This window comes from Echeneis naucrates, chromosome 3, assembly GCF_900963305.1.
Source record: "Echeneis naucrates chromosome 3, fEcheNa1.1, whole genome shotgun sequence".
Taxonomy (NCBI): Eukaryota; Metazoa; Chordata; class Actinopteri; order Carangiformes; family Echeneidae; genus Echeneis; species Echeneis naucrates.
In genome coordinates this window covers 2,417,433-2,437,066 of record NC_042513.1, presented here as the reverse complement: position 1 = coordinate 2,437,066, position 19,634 = coordinate 2,417,433, and the positions used below count along the sequence as shown (strand labels likewise).

The 19,634-nt window shown below is 40.7% G+C and overlaps 2 protein-coding genes across 2 annotated transcripts; one reads left to right on the top strand and one right to left on the bottom strand.

Moving 5' to 3' along the window:
* Nucleotides 1–210: 210 nt before the first annotated feature.
* LOC115041358 (fibulin-7) lies at nucleotides 211–5,762 on the bottom strand. The gene is made up of 8 exons (XM_029498749.1): nucleotides 5,609–5,762; nucleotides 3,645–3,804; nucleotides 3,376–3,546; nucleotides 2,694–2,819; nucleotides 1,857–2,036; nucleotides 1,623–1,760; nucleotides 1,337–1,472; nucleotides 211–1,103 (listed from the first exon to the last, which is right to left on the bottom strand). Exons 1-8 carry the CDS (start codon nucleotides 5,687–5,689, stop codon nucleotides 740–742), a joined length of 1,356 nt encoding a protein of 451 aa, XP_029354609.1. The 5' UTR covers nucleotides 5,690–5,762; the 3' UTR covers nucleotides 211–739.
* A 2,460-nt stretch (nucleotides 5,763–8,222) lies between these two features.
* On the top strand, nucleotides 8,223–18,695 carry LOC115041139 (C-type lectin domain family 18 member A-like). Its single transcript, XM_029498454.1, has 12 exons — nucleotides 8,223–8,340; nucleotides 9,257–9,348; nucleotides 12,404–12,637; nucleotides 12,743–12,840; nucleotides 13,134–13,255; nucleotides 13,778–13,885; nucleotides 14,020–14,112; nucleotides 14,443–14,549; nucleotides 14,682–14,811; nucleotides 14,965–15,061; nucleotides 16,838–16,929; nucleotides 18,658–18,695. The coding sequence occupies exons 1-12, from the start codon at nucleotides 8,223–8,225 to the stop codon at nucleotides 18,693–18,695; spliced, it is 1,329 nt and encodes a 442-aa protein (XP_029354314.1).
* Nucleotides 18,696–19,634: the final 939 nt, after the last annotated feature.

Here is a 19,634-nt window from a genome sequence, read left to right as displayed (position 1 = left end):
AAGAGCTGAGGTGTTTCTCAAACAAGCACTGCTGACATATATATATATCTGACTGCTCTCACAGCATGTTTCACAAGGTAGAGCAATAATCTTATCAAGAGAAGCACTGGTGACAAGAAGAGCAAACTTCATGGTTCATAGGATGATTGCACAGATTTTTTTTTAGTTAGTAAAACCAGAATATAAATAAAGCATGATAGTAGAAGGGATTACAAAGTTTTCACACATCATGTAACATATATATATATGTATATATACAGTATATATATATATATATATATATATATATATGCATATATATATTGACAGGGGACAATCATTTATAAACATCAAACATCTTTTTTCTGATCCAGTTTGTGACAAGTAACCTTCAGCTGAAAATGTTTGCTACATCATGTCATGTACCTTAAATGCCTCCTACACACAGCTCTATCTTTGTGCAATAAAAATGTTAATATGTTGCTCATGTTCTTGTACTTCCGCCTCCCAAGGATAAATGACTCAATTTGCAATCCTTGAACTTATTGCCAGAGCCTCTGAAGACAATGGAATTTAATACAGCTGTGCATGACAGGTTCTGCCAGCATGCAGAAGTTTCTTTCGCAACAGTTAAAGATTTTCACCACAATACATCCGATTATCACACATCTGTGGCTTAAGTTGTTACAAGCGCAGCAGACCTCAATTTGGCCTTTGTGCTCTAAGTTTCACACTTTTCATTAATGTGTTCATCATCTTTCTAAAACTCATACTGGGAAACAAACATGGTGATTTTGGTTATGTATCTCCCCAGGTGGACGCGTCTTTCCAGCTCACTCATCTCCACTTCCGCCTCCAGAGTGATGGCACCCTGCACTGGACTCACAAGCATCAGCTGACCAGTCAAACGATCTGAACGCTGGACTGTGAAGTGGCGCCGTGCTTGCCTTCCACCCAGCAGGGAGAAGCGAAGCGTGTCACCCATTGGACGCAATGCTGAGACCCTAAACATGACACGAGGAGCTGACAGGTTGGACACAACAGCCAGGTAATGGTAGGAGAAGGAATTTGGGGCCTGAGAACATGCTTTGTTGTCCACAGGACAGGGGTTACGTTCACAACGCCTGGAAAGAACAAGAGCAAACTGAGAATATATATAGCTGAAAAAATTTTGTGGAAACAAACAAAAAATGTAAAAAACACCAACAACTATAAAACGAGGTTTGTAACTTGGTATGAGACCCAATCCTTATACTTGTTTCTGTGCGTTTCAAATTCATTTCAAATGTAAATCACATTTGTTGTACAAGTGGGAGTGAACTGGATGTACGAAAAGAAAACTGAGGACAACACTCACATAGGTGATGTCTTGACATATGTAGCATTAGGAATTTTGGGGCAGTCCACACGGACACACTGGAAACCACCATATGTGTTAATGCACATCTGGTCCTTTGTGCAGTTGTTTTGTCTGGTTGCACACTCATCAATATCTGTTAGAAAACATCAACACAGTACATAACACATTCATGCAAACTGAAAAGTTAGTTGGGATCTCATTAAGACAGTGGGAGAATTAAACTCATAATTTTTTTATGGTAATTTCAAATCGAAATTCAGAAAAGTATAAAGGACGAGTGAACCTTTACAGCTGCGTCCATCGCGGGTCACATTGTATCCAACAGGGCAGGAGCAGCGATAGCCTCCAGGGGTGTTGACACAAGCATGCAAACAAAGTTTCCCAGCCTGGCCGTTATGGAACAGTTCACATTCATCAATATCTAAAGTGATAAACATACACACATGAACACAGTCAGTATCCTATGTGGAAACAATGTATATATTATTTTTAGTTACAGGGCAGGAATTTGTCACACCAGTGCAGATATTGCTGTCCCTGCCAGAGATGGTGTATCCTGGCTCACAGGTGCAGTGGGTGGTTCCTTGCACTATAGTGCAACGTGATGGACGAACAAAGGGCCCAGTGGTGGCAGCTGGCAAGGTAGAGGCAGCAGCAGCAGTGGTGGTTGCAGAGGTGTTTGTCATGGTTACAAAGACTGAAAGGGCAAGACAGTAAAGGGAAATAAGCTGTTACTCTTCTCATCCTATCTCTTAATATCTTCAGTGCAGTAGGTCTTTACTGGGAGAGTACTAATACTGGTCAGATTGTAACATCAACTTTGTATAATTACACTAATTGAGTGGGTGATGAATGTGCCATGATGAATTGAATGTTTTCCAAAAACTAAGAAACGCCAGATCTACAGCTAGAAATTGCATGTTTGTATGGACATGTTAAATAAACATAGAGAAGTTAAAGTATGTGGGCTCCGGAGATTCCCAGACACTGTTTGTGTATTAACTGCACACAGCCACATCAGTGAACAGACCGCTGCCACTCAAGTGGCACTGCTTTGGACTTCAGGCTGGAATTCAATAAAACCCACACTGCGGTATGTAGCACCGGCTTGCACTGGCAAACCAAACCGCTGGCCAATGTAATCCCTTCTAACTGACAGAGAGGATTTGGAAAATAGCTGGATACTATATGCATATACTTGTATTGTAATTTGGAGGCTCTGTGATATGAAAAGTGTCTTAACTATTTATACATACTGAGGTGTCTGGGATGTTAAATGTTATCAAACGGAGAATAACGGTAAATAAATTCTAACTATATCTCCATCAGGTGTGAGTGGGTTTAAAATTCCTACATGTTGGCAGAGAGCTCTGACAGGTAGCTCCGGTCCAGCCTTTGGCACAGACACAGGAAAACTGGTTCACCTCATCCACACATGTCCCCCCATTTAGGCACGGAGAAGACGCACACTCATTGATGTCTGAGGTAAAAGAAGGACAAGCGGCATCATGTGAGTAAATTCTGGTGGTATGTTTGAACATCCAACCCAATATCTATTGACATCATGGTACGTGCATGTGTTGGAAAGAGCAAAATATTAATGAGCTTTAACTGGTTCATCCAAAGTGCAGGGAGAGCCTTGCTTCATAAAATCAGTATTTGAGCTGATATCTCAACTTTGACAAGTTACCAGAAGACATAGAGATTGTAATATCACCTATCGCAGCCTTCGTTAAGCTCAGTGGAGAATGACTAGAGAAGAAAAAAGGGAAATAAGATCGTGAGTCATATATGAAACATATCACTGCCTAGAAAAAGGTTGGTGGCATGCATGATGGGCAAAAAGAGCAATGACAAAAGAGAGCAGGGGGCTACAAAGAAAGGGCTATAAAAATGATCAGCAGGTTAGTGGGACAAGTGATAGTCAAGTTGAAGAAGAGGAGAGAAGCATTGGTGAGAAGAGCTTGAGGAGGAAACAGTTGAAAAAGTGACTATCCCAGTAAGGCAAGGCAGCAGATGCTGAGATAACCTCTCACCTCGGCAGGTGGGATGCTGTCCACTCCAGGCCAAGCTTTCCTGACACACCCTGCTCTCTGATCCTACGAGTTCATAGCCAGGATCACACAGGAAGTGAACCTCATGGCTCACACTGTGCGATTTGCCAAGTTTCCTTCCATTTATGGGTGCGTCCAGTTTTATGCAGGTATCTGTTGAAAAAGGAAGTGATTTGGAAAAATAGAAGAAGTTGACTGTTTTAACATTTGAATTAATTAAGATTAGGGATTTTTTTTTTTTTTTCGCTCACTGTTGATGACTTTGCTTGTCTGCTTCGCTGTATTGCTCTGCAATAAGTTTATTTTCTTCTTCAGGTTGCGTAAACTCTGTATGTAGGAGGCTTCATGAGCTGTGAGCAGCTTCTGGACCTGCTTCAGAGAGCCCTGGATTTCCTGTCTACTTGGACAGTCCTGGAACGAAACAGAGACAGCAACTAATCTCATGAGACGTTGATTCATTATTAACCCGTTTAATATGTGTGAATTTCTTCATACATATTATGTGTGTGTTAGGGAGGTCTGACGAGTGAAATGTATGTACTTATTTTGCAGGAAGAAATTTGGGATGAAATGGATTACCAGCCACTTGTTCAAAGCTGATGTGAAATCCACTGAAAGGAGTTTAGCAAAGAAAGAACTTTTATTCTCTGTTACAATTGTACAAATAAAAGTGAAGTCTTACAATTATTAGTTTCATTAATTTATTTTGATATAAAATAGTGTTGTTTGTCAAAACTACATTCCTCTATTCTTCAGAAGTGATTGTACTGAACTATGCTATGAAAGATTTTTTTTTTTTTTTTTTTTTTTTTTTAAGAGTTCTTGTTGAATTTATGAATAGGGAACTGCTTCTCTGCTGGCTTATATAACTCAAAACTAAATATTTGTCAACTTAGAAAAGAACCCAAGAGCCTGTGATGTCATAAATGTTAGTTAGTTGGACAACTAACTTTCTAGTCATCATAACTTTTCCATTCAGTCCCAAAAGATGCGTTCTGGACAGCCAGAGGATATTTACAACTTGCTGGCTGGGATGCTATATGGGGGGGACTAAATGCAATAAATGCATTCAAAACTAGATACTGTAATGCAGTCATAAACACAAACAAATGCTGAAAGCCAGTATACTATTCTTGGGATATATGTATAAGATTATATAAGTGGCATGTGATATTTTAGGTAATATCAGCAAAGGTTATTTAGCTTCCATAACAGGCAATCGCTTGCTCTAAATGATGTGGTGACTTCAGGAGTTTGGGGTCAATCAGTCAGGCAGAAACGCCCTCAGCATAAACATCAGCTGTGTTACAACCCCCTGAAAGGAGCAGCAGAGACATGTTTTATACCCCCCCAATTACTCTCTTTCATTCAACAGCTTCATTCTGTCCTGCCTTCTCATACATGTTTTCACACAACCAATTAGTGTTTTCTTCCAGCAGGAGTTATGTAAGAAGAGTCAATATTTGTTGAAAACACCTTTCTGATTTGGACCAAACTCAGGTTTGGAGAAACTTCAGTCAGTCAGGGGAGTGGCTGGTGTTTACAGTGCGGTTGTCAAAGGCCTCTTTCTAACTGCTCCGGGGGACATTTCGCATGGTTTCACGTTAACTGGATGATGTTACCATAATGTGTGGGAGGCATGTGGCATGGGGGCTCAAGATTACAGTACAGTTCTATTAAATCTGACCAAGACAGTTAAAGATCTAACAACTCTGATAAACAACACATGCTCACTCATATAACAACACATGTAACACTACCTAAATCATCGCACTGATGTTTTTAATAACGATCATCTTTGACTACTATACACATAATATGCTCATGCACAGAAATAGACATGCAGGAGGACTAAATGCAACTCATTCAGCAGATTTGCAGTTAAATACAGCACACGTTGAATTCTATTGATAAAGCGAAGGGATCTTGATTCTGAAGCTTTTGAGCAAAGTGAGAGTGACTCAAGGTTTGGTCTGTCAAGGAAACTATCTGCTGTGAATTTCTAAAGAGAGCAGGTTATTCAGATTTAATCAGTGCATATATCTAGCCTTGATTATTCGAAAACTATTAAATTACTCAACTGACAGAATAGAGCTGTCCTTGCCACCTTCTGTCAAGGCCTTAGTTGTTAGTAACTGAAATGATGCCAACTCTTCCTACTATGATTCTCATGTATTTCTCTGCTCATTAACCAATGGCATTGTGTTGCACTTACCTGTCCAAAAGTAGGGTGGAGAGAACAGGAACACATGAAGCTAATTACAACTGCAGCAGACACAAACATGTTTCCAGTCATAGAAATCCAATGCACAGCCGACAGACAGCCCTCAACTGGGTTGTGAATAGCAGACAGAGTAAACTTGGAGTGAGCAACCCTCAGTGTGTGCAGGGAGTCCAGGTGAGAGCAAAACCCCAGTTTGCAGAGAAAAAGCTACTGCAGCAAATTGCTGCGGATTGCTGGCTTTACTCCTCAGGAGCCAATCAGAGAAGGAGACTAAGAGAAATGTGACCACATTATGATCCCTTTACTTCATTTGGAGCACACGTCCTCTCCGGTCAAAACAGTTTATGTCTTGTTTACAAAGAAGTGGAAGAAAACTGAATTTCATTTGCTCAATATTCGCTCAAGACAGCATGAGATGTTAGTTAGTTAAAAGAATGAGTAAATCAGGCACTTTGACCACTTTGTGCTTGTTGCAAAATGCAAAGAAAAGGTGACAACCGCCACCATTCAGAATAAACTGTGAATCTGCTCTTCCTATGTGACAGAGATAAAAAATAATTTTTGTTTGTTTCTGGTGTTATAATGACCCAAACGTTTACAATTAAAAATGTACACTGTATACTGGAAAAGTTGATGATATATTGACTCAAAGCTTTTTTGATTTATTCAAGTCATGTGCACAAGGTCCAGGTAATTAACAGTGATGGACAGTATCCACAGAGAGGCTGTGCCCTCTACAGGAATACATGCATACATGCATCCCTCTGCTGTACAAAACGTTAACAACAATACAACAGAATTTTTTTCTGTGGTACTAAGAAAGCACCACTATCATCACAGTGTGGTGATTTTTCCCCTAACATGTTATTTCCTGGTATGACATCAATGGTGAATTGCAGCAATTAAACAAAAAAAATCCCTGTTTTTTCTAACCTCATGCCACCAACCAAACCAAAAAGAGAAATTTTGATCAGGCCTGAAAAGTAGTAGTATATTCTTCCTAAATTGCCTCTCAAGTTTTCTCCCACCAGATGTCTGTGAGAGCAGCACCAAAGAAAAAATAAACTGTGATTCAACAGCGCTGTCTTGGAGGAATATATGGTTGATTAAATTAAATTTTTCCAGGCATGAGTTTGAAATTGCTGTGAAAGATATCTAGTGTGTATATGGGCTTCAGTCCTGCTGTGAACAATCCTGCTCTTCATAGAGTAATGATGACGCTGAGACTCCAGAGCTAAACAACAAGAAGTTGGATTTAGATTTACCTAAGAAATCATCCCAGTGGGCGGCTATGACAAACTGAATCCAGCACAGACTGAGCGCATGACTGCCATTTAGCTCAGCAGGGTCAAACATCACCTCACTGATGCAGCAAAAGAGATAAGAAATAGCTGGGAAGACCAGGGACTGAGTCCTCGATGTAAAAAATACATTCAGCCCAGCGGAGAAAGAGAGAAATGTGTGTCTATTGTGTCACACAGCAGTCATCTCCAGACGCTGAATAATCCAACAATGTGCAGATCGTGATTCATGCTTCCCACACAGGGTCTAAGCAGACACACAGAAAGCTCAACTATGTACCTGTCCTGACCTACCTGATGATTTTATACCTCTTTAAGATCTGCTTGTTTATCTACAGTACCGCTTTAATATCTGCAAAAAAAAAAAAAAAACAACATCAATAACACATCAATCTTAAAATGAAAATGCTCAGAAATGACCTCATCTTTCATGACTCACCTGAATGACCACTCCCTCTAAACAAACTTCCCCTCAGTCACCAGCACTCATTCTGAACTATGCATCAGACTAAACCTCTCCTTTTGTAACTGAAATAATAGAGATGATTAAGATGTATTTTTTTATCCTCAGTGCCTGACTGGCAGAGTAAAGCACCTGCTCTCACTGAGTATTTGTTTGTCAATTTATCCAAGCTCTGTACCAACCCTCCAGATCAAGATCTCAGAAGGTGTGATTGAATTTATGAAAAATATCTTCACTTATTCTCATTTTTACAAGTTACACCATCAGAAATAACCCAAATATATAAAATGTAGAAGGATAATGTAAAACTGGAAGAGCAGTTACATTTTCACTCACACAGATACATTTTCTGACACATATCCTCCACTCCTTAATCTGGACCTTTTCTTCTGATATTCAGAAACAGAAATAAATTAAGGAATAAATAATGTAGGGTGAAATAAGGATTCTATCATTAAGTAGTATTAGATTTTTTTTTACCCAAGATGTTTTTGCTCTTTCAGTTGAAATCCAAACTTTTCATTCCATCATGTGGATATGAGGACTGTTTGTACCTTTGTGTACAATTAGGTCTTTTTGTTAGTTTGTTTTTTTTTATAGTCCAGGAGGATTCCTAATAATAATAATAATAATAATAATAATAATAATAATAATAATAAAAGGATAATAGGATTAATATGGAGGTTTCTTGAATGTTAAAAACTCATTGCACTGCAGAAACAATGTGCTCAGTCTTTCCTGCTCAAACGGGGAGTTGTCCTGGGGGGAACAGGGGGGTGTCTGTGGGGGCAGAGGGACCCTGCTCCTGCCAGCCGGTGTTGGGACACTTCAGAGGATCATCATGCGCTCTGCAGCAGCTTTCCGGAGCAGACTGGATCTGTTTGTCGTTTGGTGTCTTTGGCTGTCCCAATTTATCCAGGCAGACGGGATGATCGGAGACGTACCGGAGTCCGCTGGCGGTAAACAGGTTTTTGACTGTGCCGGGCTGTAGTCAACTTCTTCAATTCACACATGGACAATATTTTTTCCGGTTGCATTTTTTTAGTCTGTAGCCCTGAGTGGAATGGGGAACATAAAGAGTTTTTCATTTATTTATTTATTCATTTTTAAATAATTATATACGGACAATATATCTTTATTTTGGCAACCAGGTGGCAATCCTTTAAGCTGCAGACTCAAGAGGGCTTTATTTGCTGTCCAAATCCATCTGGCAAAGCATCAACAGCCCTGCATTTCACTCTCTCTGCCTGCTGTGTTTCTGAAGTGTGGCATGAGCTTAACAAATTAACATTCTGATGCCATTTTTCAAAACACAATGCAAAATTATTAATCATGACTAAGGGAAGTGCATACACACTTTTACACGTTTTGCTAGAATGTGCTCAGATATAAATGAAGTAACCATAAGAGGCAAAATGAGAAAATTGGATTCCATGCCAAGTTTATAGTGTTAACAACCCACAACACGGATTTCGGACACAAGATAATTAATTTAATGTGATTTGGAATTTTTCATTATTTAGACATGGCTACCAAGATTAAAAAGTGAAGGTTCTCATATAACCCCGATGCACCCCAAGCTCATATAATGTGTGTGTCTTTTCACTGATTACACCATTTTAAATCTGTTTGTAGGGGAGGTGTTATCATTCTGTAGGCTAAATGCCAGCATGGTAAACATTTTTACTTTTGCTACAAATTAACTTAAGTGACCCTGAATTTAAATGTGGATGGAAACTGTGAAAGACTGCATCACCCCACGCTCCAATCTCATACACACACAAACCATAGACTCAAACATCCCGCCAGTGCATTTGCATTCTGTTGCCATAGCAGCAGAAGGTGTAAAAAATGAGTATTCCTGTTTTCTTGCAGGACTCGGGGTGAAGGAGCACTCGCAGATTGTCGCCCAGCACAATAGACTGCGCAGCCGGGTCACACCCATGGCAGCTAACATGCAAAAAATGGTTTGTGGCACCTATTGTCTGTTTCTTCTCTGTGTGTTTGGACAGTGTAAACGCTGTCACTTAAATGTAAGTTTAAGTTTAACATGGTCCATTTGTTGACAGCCTGTGCTCTTGTTAAAAACGAGGTGGTGCACTGTTCACACAGCTGATATTCAGAATGGAGCTCACATTTGGCTGAATTACTGCCTGTCTACTGTATACTTTCTCTCCCTCCAGTATCGGAAGATACCCATTCACATGTTGCAAATGTAAATCATTTTCTTGCCAGCTTGGTGTGTGCAAAACAGTGAAACTAAATAACAGCAAAGAAATTATGCTGTTTGTAATTATTAGGCATGTGCTGTGAAAGGATGTAAAAGCTCCCTGATTAGGCTTCAAGCCAACAGCTGAAAGTGGCTTGCAGCATCAGCAACACTGATAACAACACTGCTTCTCAAACTAACTACAATGGGTACTACAGAGCTCAGTCACAGGCAAATGCAGCTGTTATTAAAGGGCAAATCCTTCAAGGCTGCCATATTTATTTCACCAAAAATGATAGTGAAATGACAAAATGAAGGCCTATATAATGACGGTTCTTAGTTGAGCTGAATGGTGCTGATAGTCTCAACAGTCTGATGCAGACCTTTTGTTCTGCTTTGCTGCAGTCAGAGTGATAGTGTAGACAGTTAAATTGGAACCAGAATGACTCAGTGTAGAGTCCAGTCAGGGCTTCAATAAATAAGGAACTTAAACTTAATGCTGTTAAGACTGATGATCAACACACATGGTTGCTGTACACAAACTGCTGCCAAAGCATGCATTTGACAAGTTTGAACAGTTCAGAAGGTCACGGTGTGGTGTTGCTGAATGTGCAGCAAGCCCTCATATTAATTTGTAGCCAACATTTTTCTGATTAATCTTTCAGCAAAAAAAGCTCCACTACATTTTCCCACTATCTTATCCCATCTGTTGCTTCCATTGCTACGTATCTGCACAACTCTCCTGCCTGTGTGCGATTATGACCATGACATAATGATGGATTATAACAACTCACAATGTACTAGATACCCTCTGGGCTTAATATGAGATTTTTTTTACCAGGGAAAACTGTCACTTTGTCATAGATTACATCCTGAAAGCCACCTGCACAGTCTGACCCCCTTTCTTCAACTGCTCTTCAGCCTCAGAGAACTGTTCTCAACTGATAAGACAGTAATGAGAAAAAGAAGATGTGGATAATCATTTTGCTTTCACAGCTGTGGTATTACAGGTAATTTCCCTGTGAAAACCCTCAGAGGAGGCTTTACCGAGCTGAAGAGGCATATTAAAGAGCTTCACTGATAAAAGTTAAAAGACTCAAGGCTCTGGCTGTGTTTGTATATATCTGAAAAGGGTTTTTATTTTTCCCACTGAAAAGAGCCAGTAGGCAATGTGGTAAGATTGTGTTAAACTGATTATAATATAGTGCTTTAGGCTTCACTTGAAGCGTCAGATAAGATATCAATATTTTAGAAATAAATGCTGCTCCTCCTTTTCTCACCCAAACGCCCTGTCCACAGGTCATCTCTGAGTTCTTGAAGGCTAAGAAGTATTATGAGGTCAAGCCATCACTCTCATAGGCAGAAATTAAAGGAGCGTTTACTTTGAAATGTAAATCACAACCCCTGATTGTGAGACTATCTCATTATTAATCGCACTCAAATTTCTACGAGTTCCCAGCACTGAGGAAAAAGTAACTCTGCAGAGTTTGAGAGAAATATGATGCTCTGTGAATTCAGCTTTTTCAGTACAACAATATGAGAAATGTGGAAGAAATCTAATGGCAAAGAGAATTTAATTTACTCCTCCTTGATTGGTACTTGAAATGCTGGTTTATATCTAAACCAAACAGAAATAACCCCCATAATGGGGCATTTTTTCTCAAGCTTTGCAGCTGCAGATGTTATTACCCTCTTGGGGTGGGAAATCAACCATCACGTGCAAAATTGGTGGACTTAGATATAAAGGCACACATTCATTCAAGAAATATTTCCACAAAAACAGTAATCTACCAACAGTCTTTCATCAGTTTTAATGATTTAATTTTGAGCATGTTGTTGTCCCCCACAGTAATGAGTATAGTTATGTCCATACCAGGAACTATAATGGCACCATAGGAGAAAGTTTGTGTGTTTGCTCGAGCCAAACACTCCACATCTTGGAAAATGAACCACTCAGTGAAGTGTGCCGCACGCAGTGAGTGTCGTTCTCTATTTGTTGGCCCTGTCAATGGACTGGATGCCCGCCCAAGATGTCCCAGTTTTTATTGCCCACTGAGGAGGATTAAAAGGGTAAAACATATTATGCACTCAGTTAGGAATGACTTTCAAGCCAAAGAGTTTCTTTGTAGTCTTCAACACTATCTGCAAATTAGAAAATGAGCTTTGTTAACAGTATCGAGAGGATGAAACATGTTTGAGTCCTACGATGGAAACTTTTGCCTTTTAATTTCACCAACACATCTGAGAAGAAAGCCTTTAATCATTCATTTATTCATTCATCTTCAACCGCCTATCTGTTTCCGGGTCACTGGGGTGCTGGAGCCAGTCCCAACTCACACTGGGCTAGGGTGGGGTCACCCTGGACAGGTCAGCAGTCCATCACAGGGCCAATACACAGAGACAGACAGAGACCAACATCCACTCACACTCAGACCTACAGACAGTTTAGAGTCGCCAATTAACCTAAACATTATGTCTTTGGACGGTGGGAGGAAACCGGAGTACCCGGAGGAAGCCCACGCAGACACGGGGAGAACATGCAAACTGTGCACAGAAAGACCCCAGGCCGGGAACCGAACCCACAACCTTCTTATTGTAGGGCAACAGCACTACTATAAGAACTACTATGCCGCTGTGCTGCCTAAAACCTTTAATCATCTGCCAAAAAACAAAGCAGTCGTTCTCTTCTGTGCGCATTCAAGATACATCTAAAAAAAGCTGAACCATGCAGAATAGGTTAACTTTCATTTTTTTAACAAAAATTAAAGATTAGTAACTCTATTACTGCTCACTACTATTGTGTTTTCCCACAGGATTGGGATGAGAAGTTGGCCTCACTTGCAAAGGAGAGAGCAGCCTCCTGTCACCCAGACCTTACCCCTCATCATTCCTCCACCTCCAGTCACGTTGGCTGGAACACACATCTCTCTGCTCAAGGCATCGTTTCATTTTCTGACGTCATTGACTCCTGGTTCGAGGAAGGAAAGGATTTTCTATACTTGAGTAGTCAATGTAGAGAGCGCGCCAGCTGCCTACACTATACGCAGGTATGCTATTGGATATCTATTGTACAACTCACTTCAAAGACATTCCTCTGCATGTTTTTTCTTTAAAACTGCTCATGTTGTGTGTCTTATTCCTGTGTTGTATAGCTGGTGTGGGCTACTTCAAGTCATTTGGGCTGTGCCAGCCAGCTGTGTCAGAGAGAAGGAGACAACTGGGAAATGTTTGTCTGCGCTTATTACCCAGGGTAACAATAACACACCTTTTCACCAAAAATGAAAACATTAAATGCACCTGCGAACTGCATAGTGTGAGCAAATTAATGAACAAAATACAAAATCTTACAAGTAATTACATTGTAGAAAACAGCTCTGCGACAATTACAGGTCCCTGAACACACCTTTAGGCTTTATTGACTGTATTACGATCCATGTTTGAAACCCAGTCCCTGCCCTGTATGGTGATTTAATTTTTGAACACAAATAATGGTTTAGTATGGTTTCAGTATCTGCAGTAACCCGTGTGTTTGTGTCACTGCAGGGGTAACTGGGAGGTGAATGGTCAGCTGGTGATGCCCTACCAGTCTGGGCTGTATTGCTCTCTCTGCACCTCCTCCATGTCTGGTTGCTTTAAACTGTGGGATCATGTAGGTGGACTGTGTGGTAAGACAATAAATATGAATGTATTTATTCACAATTTTGTTGGTTTGCTTTAATTGGACATTCACAATACCCAATAACCATTAGCCTAAGGTTTTTGATATCAAATAAATTCTCCCTATGCCTGTGTGGGTTTCCTCCCGCCATCCAAAGACATCATGTCTGGGTTAACTGGTGACTCTAAATTGTCCGTAGGTGTGTGAGTGTGAGTGCTTGTTGGTCTCTGTGTGTCACTGTGTGTTGGCCCTGTGATGGACTGGCGACCTTTCCAGGGTGTACCCCGCTCTCGCCCAATGTGAGCTGGGATTGGCTCCAGCACTCCAGTGACCCAGAAATAACTTTCTGCTATTATGACCAATACCACAGATCTGTCCAAAGCACTCTTCCACCATCAAAATGGTTAACTCATTAGTAACGCAAAGTTAAGTCTACTTTCACAGATATTACAGGTGTGCACGTGAAATGTTTCCAGTTATTAACTGGTCTTCATTGTTTTCTTTGCTTTTCATCTGTCAAAAAAATAAGAGATTCCAAGGAATCCATGCCGAATGAGCTGTGGTCAGCACGGCCATCTGAACGTTTCATCCTGCAGGTGCAAGTGTGACGCAGAGTTCACCGGCCGCTTCTGCCAGGGTACCAGCCAACATTATGAGCAGCTATAACAAGATAGTATACATATTGTTGTTAATCAATGAATCTATTTTGTGTCTGTATTTTAGTATTCCATTTTAAAGGCAGTACTTGCTTTAGCAGTGTCTATTTTTCAGTGCGGTGTAGTTTGCAGTGTGTGCACGGTCGTTTCAAAGAAGAGGAATGCTCTTGCTTGTGTGATATTGGCTATGGAGGGGCTGAGTGTGCAGGTAAGTGCAGTGTGCTTTAGTAGTGTATGTGATTCATATACTTCAGCAATTTGTCGCCTGAGACACAGAGTTCAAACACACACACGGACACACATACTCAGCAAATTAATCCAGTTGCTGCTGCACTCCAGTGACGTGGTGAACGCATGAAAACAGTAATGTGCTAATTGAAGGCTACCTAAAAGATATTTTATGATCAGCGGGCTATGACCTTTACAGTACATATCAAGTAGAACAATTACTCATATCTTCATCGTAATGCCTTCAACCCGTGAATGCACTTTCAAAATCATTTCCATTCTGATATTTTGCCTGCTTGGTTTCCTCCAGAGAAAGTGCAGTTTCCCTTCCAAAGCTGTGATGTGATAATAGATGGAGATTGTTTCACAGTGTATTCAGAGGCTGACACCTACTATGGAGCCAAAAGTCATTGTCAGGTGAGAAAAATGTTTGTCTTGCCTACTGCAAGAGCGAGTTAAGCCATCCAGCTATAGTGCATCATTGTAAATCATTATATCAAAGCTTTCTCTGTGTGCATGAAGAGGTCTTTTCTTTGTTAATATCCTCAGGAACGAGGGGGTATTCTCGCTCAGATCCACAATCAGAAGGTTCAGGACATCCTGGCGTTTCATCTCAGCCGACTCGTGACAAACAACAAGGTCACCAACACTCACTTTGAGACAAGAAACTTCTGGATAGGTACAATTTTTCTTTATCATCATAAGAAATATTTTAATAACATCACACTCTCAAGCATCAGACAGCACTGCCAGAGTAAGCAGTGACTGTGGCCAGAGGTGGTACCAGTTGGATATGCTTCACGGATATAGCAGCATTGTTTTCGCTCCACAGGACTGACATACAAGCCACTGAAAAATTTGTTTCGCTGGGAAATTGGAGAGATCCTCAGATTCAGCAGCTTTGCCTTTGGACAACCTGACAACCAAGGGTATGAGACACATCTCTGAAATGAGAATGCATGGGATCCTGCTGACCAAAATGACAAACTCTCTTTCTCCACAGGCAATATATAAATATTTGGGAATATAGTAAATATCTCACCTAAATTATCAGAGTTAGTCAACCTGAACTTTGATCCAAGCTGGTGCTGGAACAATTTTACCATCTCTCTTATGGGACGTATAGCTCCGGTTAAACTTTCCAAATCAACTATTTCTTCTCCATGGTCCCATTCAAACCCACAGCAATGTGTGTCCAAAATTAAATTCTGCTATTGCAAAATTCTACACAAAGAAGCAACTCTTCAAAAAAAAAAAAAAGTCAGATGGAGGATTCGATGCACCAAATTTCATGGATTACTACCTTGTAAATCAGCTGCAAGATATCTAAAATGCAGATTATAACTCCTGGCTTGAACAGGGTTAGGGTTAGGGTTAGGGTTACCACGACCCCCCGGTGTCACAACTGTTCCAAAAACCCCATGATTGCCTCTACCCTCTTTGTTGGCTGCACAACTCTCCAACTGGAACCCTGTATGTTCTCCCCAATCTGGCATAACCCAGACTTTGTAGGTACCAAGGTCCCTCTACACTTTAGCACTTAGCAGAAAAGAATCACCCACCTCCATCACCTCTCCCAGGACATATTACTCTTGAAACACACAGACTTCTTTGATGATCAAGACAATTAAGAAGAAAATTCCAACGCTCCAGAACACTCTGCAGCCTCCAGAATTTATCATTAACGTCACAAATCTATCTCAGAAAAAGACGAAAATCCTCTCCAAAATAGATAATTCACTCTCTACCACCCATTCTATTCATCTGCCAAAATCAAAATGGAAAAGTGTCTCTGTCTGCTGACTTTGACTTCTGGACCTAGATCTGCCAAAATACATTTAAAATGATAGAAGACTAAAATTTACAGCTGATCCAGTTCTTCAAGTACTTCACAGATCACGCACACCTCAATACAAGATGCATAGAATGGGTTTCTCTTACTCTGATATATGCACACAATGCACCCAGTTCACGTCAAACACCTATTTCCACGCTCTCTGGCTCTGTTCAACTGGGCAGCACTTCTGGTCAATGATCACAGAGAAACTCTCCTCCATCTTGGACTGCAGAATCCCACTAACTCCTAACTTTGCCTTATTGGTGACCTGACAACAACCAGCTTACCAAACCATATATCCCAATCTGCTCTTGTAGTTCTAGCCATCGCTAAGAAAACAATCCTAGCACCAGTGCCAGGGCCCTGACTCTGGGGCCTGGTGATGGTTTCACTCATATTCAGGAATGCCCACAGATGTGGTGTCACTTGCCAGCTCGTGTTGGGTCATATCATGAAAAACTGATGAATCCTATTTAAAGTGGGCTGAGCTGTTCTTTCATTCTATCAATACGTACCCCATCTTTGACTCAGCTCCTCTTTTGGGACACCTTCACCCACCTGGACTCCATCTCTCCAGAGATCTACACAGAAACCCTCTGGACTCTCATAATCCTGAGTGAGGTGAAAAGCACAGCATCCTTCACTCCACTAGGCCCCACCAGCACCAACTGCTTCCTTTCCCTAGTTCATTATTCTGCATCTTGTCTGTCTTTTGCCCCCCCCCCAATTATTCACCAAGGTGTAGCACGGTCCTCCCTGCCACACAAAGTTCATTCCACTCAATAGCTAGCTGCAAAAAAACAACCAAAAAATTCAATCTGTCTGTCCACATTTATTATTCACTCCCTCTCTCTGTCTCTCTTTCCAGTTTTGGAAACTGTGTAGAGCTACAGGCATCAAGTGCTTTCAACTGGAACGACCAGCGCTGTAAAACACGGAACAGATACATTTGCCAGCATGGTAAGGCTCCTTCTGGGAGACGATGAATGAAAGTGTGGGTAAGGCAAAAGGATAGCCTGCTAGGAGGTGATAGTGCTAACGCCTGCACTGCTGTTTCCAGCAAGGAACATCTGATATACTCTATGTGATAATAGTAAAAAAGAGAATAGTAACAACCTGCCATGTTGATACAAAACCAATTTGGTATTGGATATTTTGGCTGCATAGTTGGCAGAATTTCAGCCGCAGAAGCTCGTTCACATTTGACATGCAAGGAAGACTGGCTTTACTTCTTGCATTTCCCCCATAAGCTGGCTTTCTACCATCTGTCCAGCACCAACTGCTTTGATGCAGAATACAACCAGGCTTTGCATGAGCTTCATGGTGAACCAGACCTTTCTCTCCAAGGTCCCATGGTGCTTCATCCGCTGTTACAATCACAAGACTCTATGCTTTATGCAGGCAATAACGCTGATCTCTGATGGCTTTTTCTTTCCTTTCTTCTTTTTGGTACATTTATACTATTAGGTAACGTTAAAGAAATTTCTGCTGAGTTTTCGAGGCACTATTGTTTCTTGTAGTATCAGCCTGGTCCAACAACACCTGAGTGAAATATGCGGTTGTTTACTGCAGATGATGATTTACTGACTTGATTGATTCATTTTGAAGGCCACAAAACTACAACAATAAACTCCGATTAGAGTGATTAGGTCCAACATTTACACTAATGTCAGAAATATAATTGAATTGAGAGATTTTATATTTGCTATGACTGCCAAATGGTTTGCTCTTGTATGAAAATTTAAAATTTGCAGAATTATCAGCTGATTTATTTTGAGAGTCACTTCCCCTACCTGCTCTGCTCTACTGCTTCCTTACATGTGGTCTTACCTTTTTCACTGTAGGGTGAAATGCAAAAAGTTAATCCAGCAGGTGCATTACTGATGCCAACACTGAAATCTCTGTGTGATTCTGCCCACACATTTGGACATGGCACTCAGCCTAAATCAATGGCACTCAGTGCTCACCATAAAGAGCCTTTGAACAATCAATATACGTCAGCTCCACAAAGACCGACAGTGTTTAGACACACACATACAGCACTTGCATTGATTGTAAGGAATGAGATGGTGGCGGATGCCAAGTTTTGCCCGCTTGAGTGTGTCTTTGCGAGTGTGTCATTTGGTAATGATTACAGGTGAAGGAGCATGATGCTATGAATGTCTTCAGTGGTGCTAAGACAACTATTTTATAGCCTGCCTTTTAAAGACCCCTTAATGTCCTCCTCCATGTAACATGAAAAGTGGATCACTGTCAAAAGAGGGCTTGAGAGTCACACTGAATCTGTGGTAGTTATCATAAAATACAGGTGACATTCATTGTCTTGCCTGTCTTCTCAATCCAAAAGCTACATTTAACTGAAGCAGCAAAGAGTGAAATGTGCAGATGATTATCCACACACAGAGCCCTGTGCCCATCAGTGCAATTTCCAGCCTTCATTAGTGTCTTGCGTTAATTGTTAATAAAGTGGCTATTACACAGCCTGGGGCAACACTACACTATATTTACTATGCTCCAGAGTGCTGTCTGAGCACGTGGGCCTGAGTTTGTGTGTCTGCATGGTTGTGTGTGTAATTGAATCTGTTATGCTGAGCATTATTGACATTTTCTTCACGTTCACATATGAGTAAAATGAACAGGTAACTTGGAATTTCTAACACAACAGAAACTTGTGTTTGTGTCTCACAGCTGCAGAGCACATTGCCCGTTGGGAGGATGGCAAGTGATGGACTACTCCATTCTGGTTATCTTGCTACATGGATCAATGGGCTTTAAGTGTGCTGTACATACTGTACATTTTTGAAAGACTCAAAGCCATGGGGTACCTGAAATTCTGGTCTCAGAGCAGTGGGGGCAGGACAAATAACAGCAGCACTAAAACTGAAAAAAAGCAAAGCGCTTAAGTATCAACTCTGATCTCCTGTACATTACCAATAAGTAACAGCAGGAGTACCCCATGATAATACAAATGAGTATGCATTATAATAATTGGTAATCAGCCACCTTATTGAATGCCGTGGTAGAGCTATCTGAATTGAAGATTTGTTTATTTGACAGTTTCAGAGCAAACAGTTCTGATGCACAAATACACTGGGGCGCATCATGGGAAGCAATAAATATTTATATTTCTAAACCTGCACAGTGGCTTTTTGGCCTCTTAAAAGTGATATTTCAAGACCATCTTGAGGGAATTTCTACAGCTGCCACAAACATTCATTTAGACCAAAGGATGAATTGGGACATTGACTTTGACTGTTTAACCACCAAACATGTTTTTGGCCATAGCTGATAGACTTACAAACATGACAAAAATTGTCGATTTGGATAAAATAATAAACAGGTGACAATTTATATCCAAATGGTCAAAGGTCAACTTCACTATGACATCATAATATCCTACAAAAACACAAGTGGTTCAATGCTGTGGCTCAAAGAAAACAACTACGACAGGGAAGTGATTCTAATTTGGTTTCACAACACAACCTGTCAGTTGATGAGGCGATTTTTGGTGCAGACCAAAATGTTTTTTATTAGATCAGTTGTTTCTCCGGTATTGCCTCATTGGGTCACAATATTAATTTCGCTACAACTTTGTTTTCATAGTCAAATACTCACAAAATGAATAGCATTCCCACCAGCGTACTCAATAGTGCTAAGAAAATATT

Coding starts and splice junctions, on each gene's coding strand:
- LOC115041358 (XM_029498749.1), bottom strand. CDS start 5,689: ATGACTGGAAACATGTTTGTGTCTGCTGCAGTTGTAATTAGCTTCATG. Junction 3,805..5,608: donor TCCACCCTACTTTTGGACAG/GTAAGTGCAACA, acceptor GTTTCGTTCCAG/GACTGTCCAAGTAGACAGGA. Junction 2,820..3,375: donor ACAGCATCCCACCTGCCGAG/GTGAGAGGTTAT, acceptor CTTTTACCTCAG/ACATCAATGAGTGTGCGTCT.
- LOC115041139 (XM_029498454.1), top strand. CDS start 8,223: ATGCGCTCTGCAGCAGCTTTCCGGAGCAGACTGGATCTGTTTGTCGTT. Junction 13,886..14,019: donor CACCGGCCGCTTCTGCCAGG/GTACCAGCCAAC, acceptor TCTATTTTTCAG/TGCGGTGTAGTTTGCAGTGT. Junction 14,550..14,681: donor GAGCCAAAAGTCATTGTCAG/GTGAGAAAAATG, acceptor TAATATCCTCAG/GAACGAGGGGGTATTCTCGC.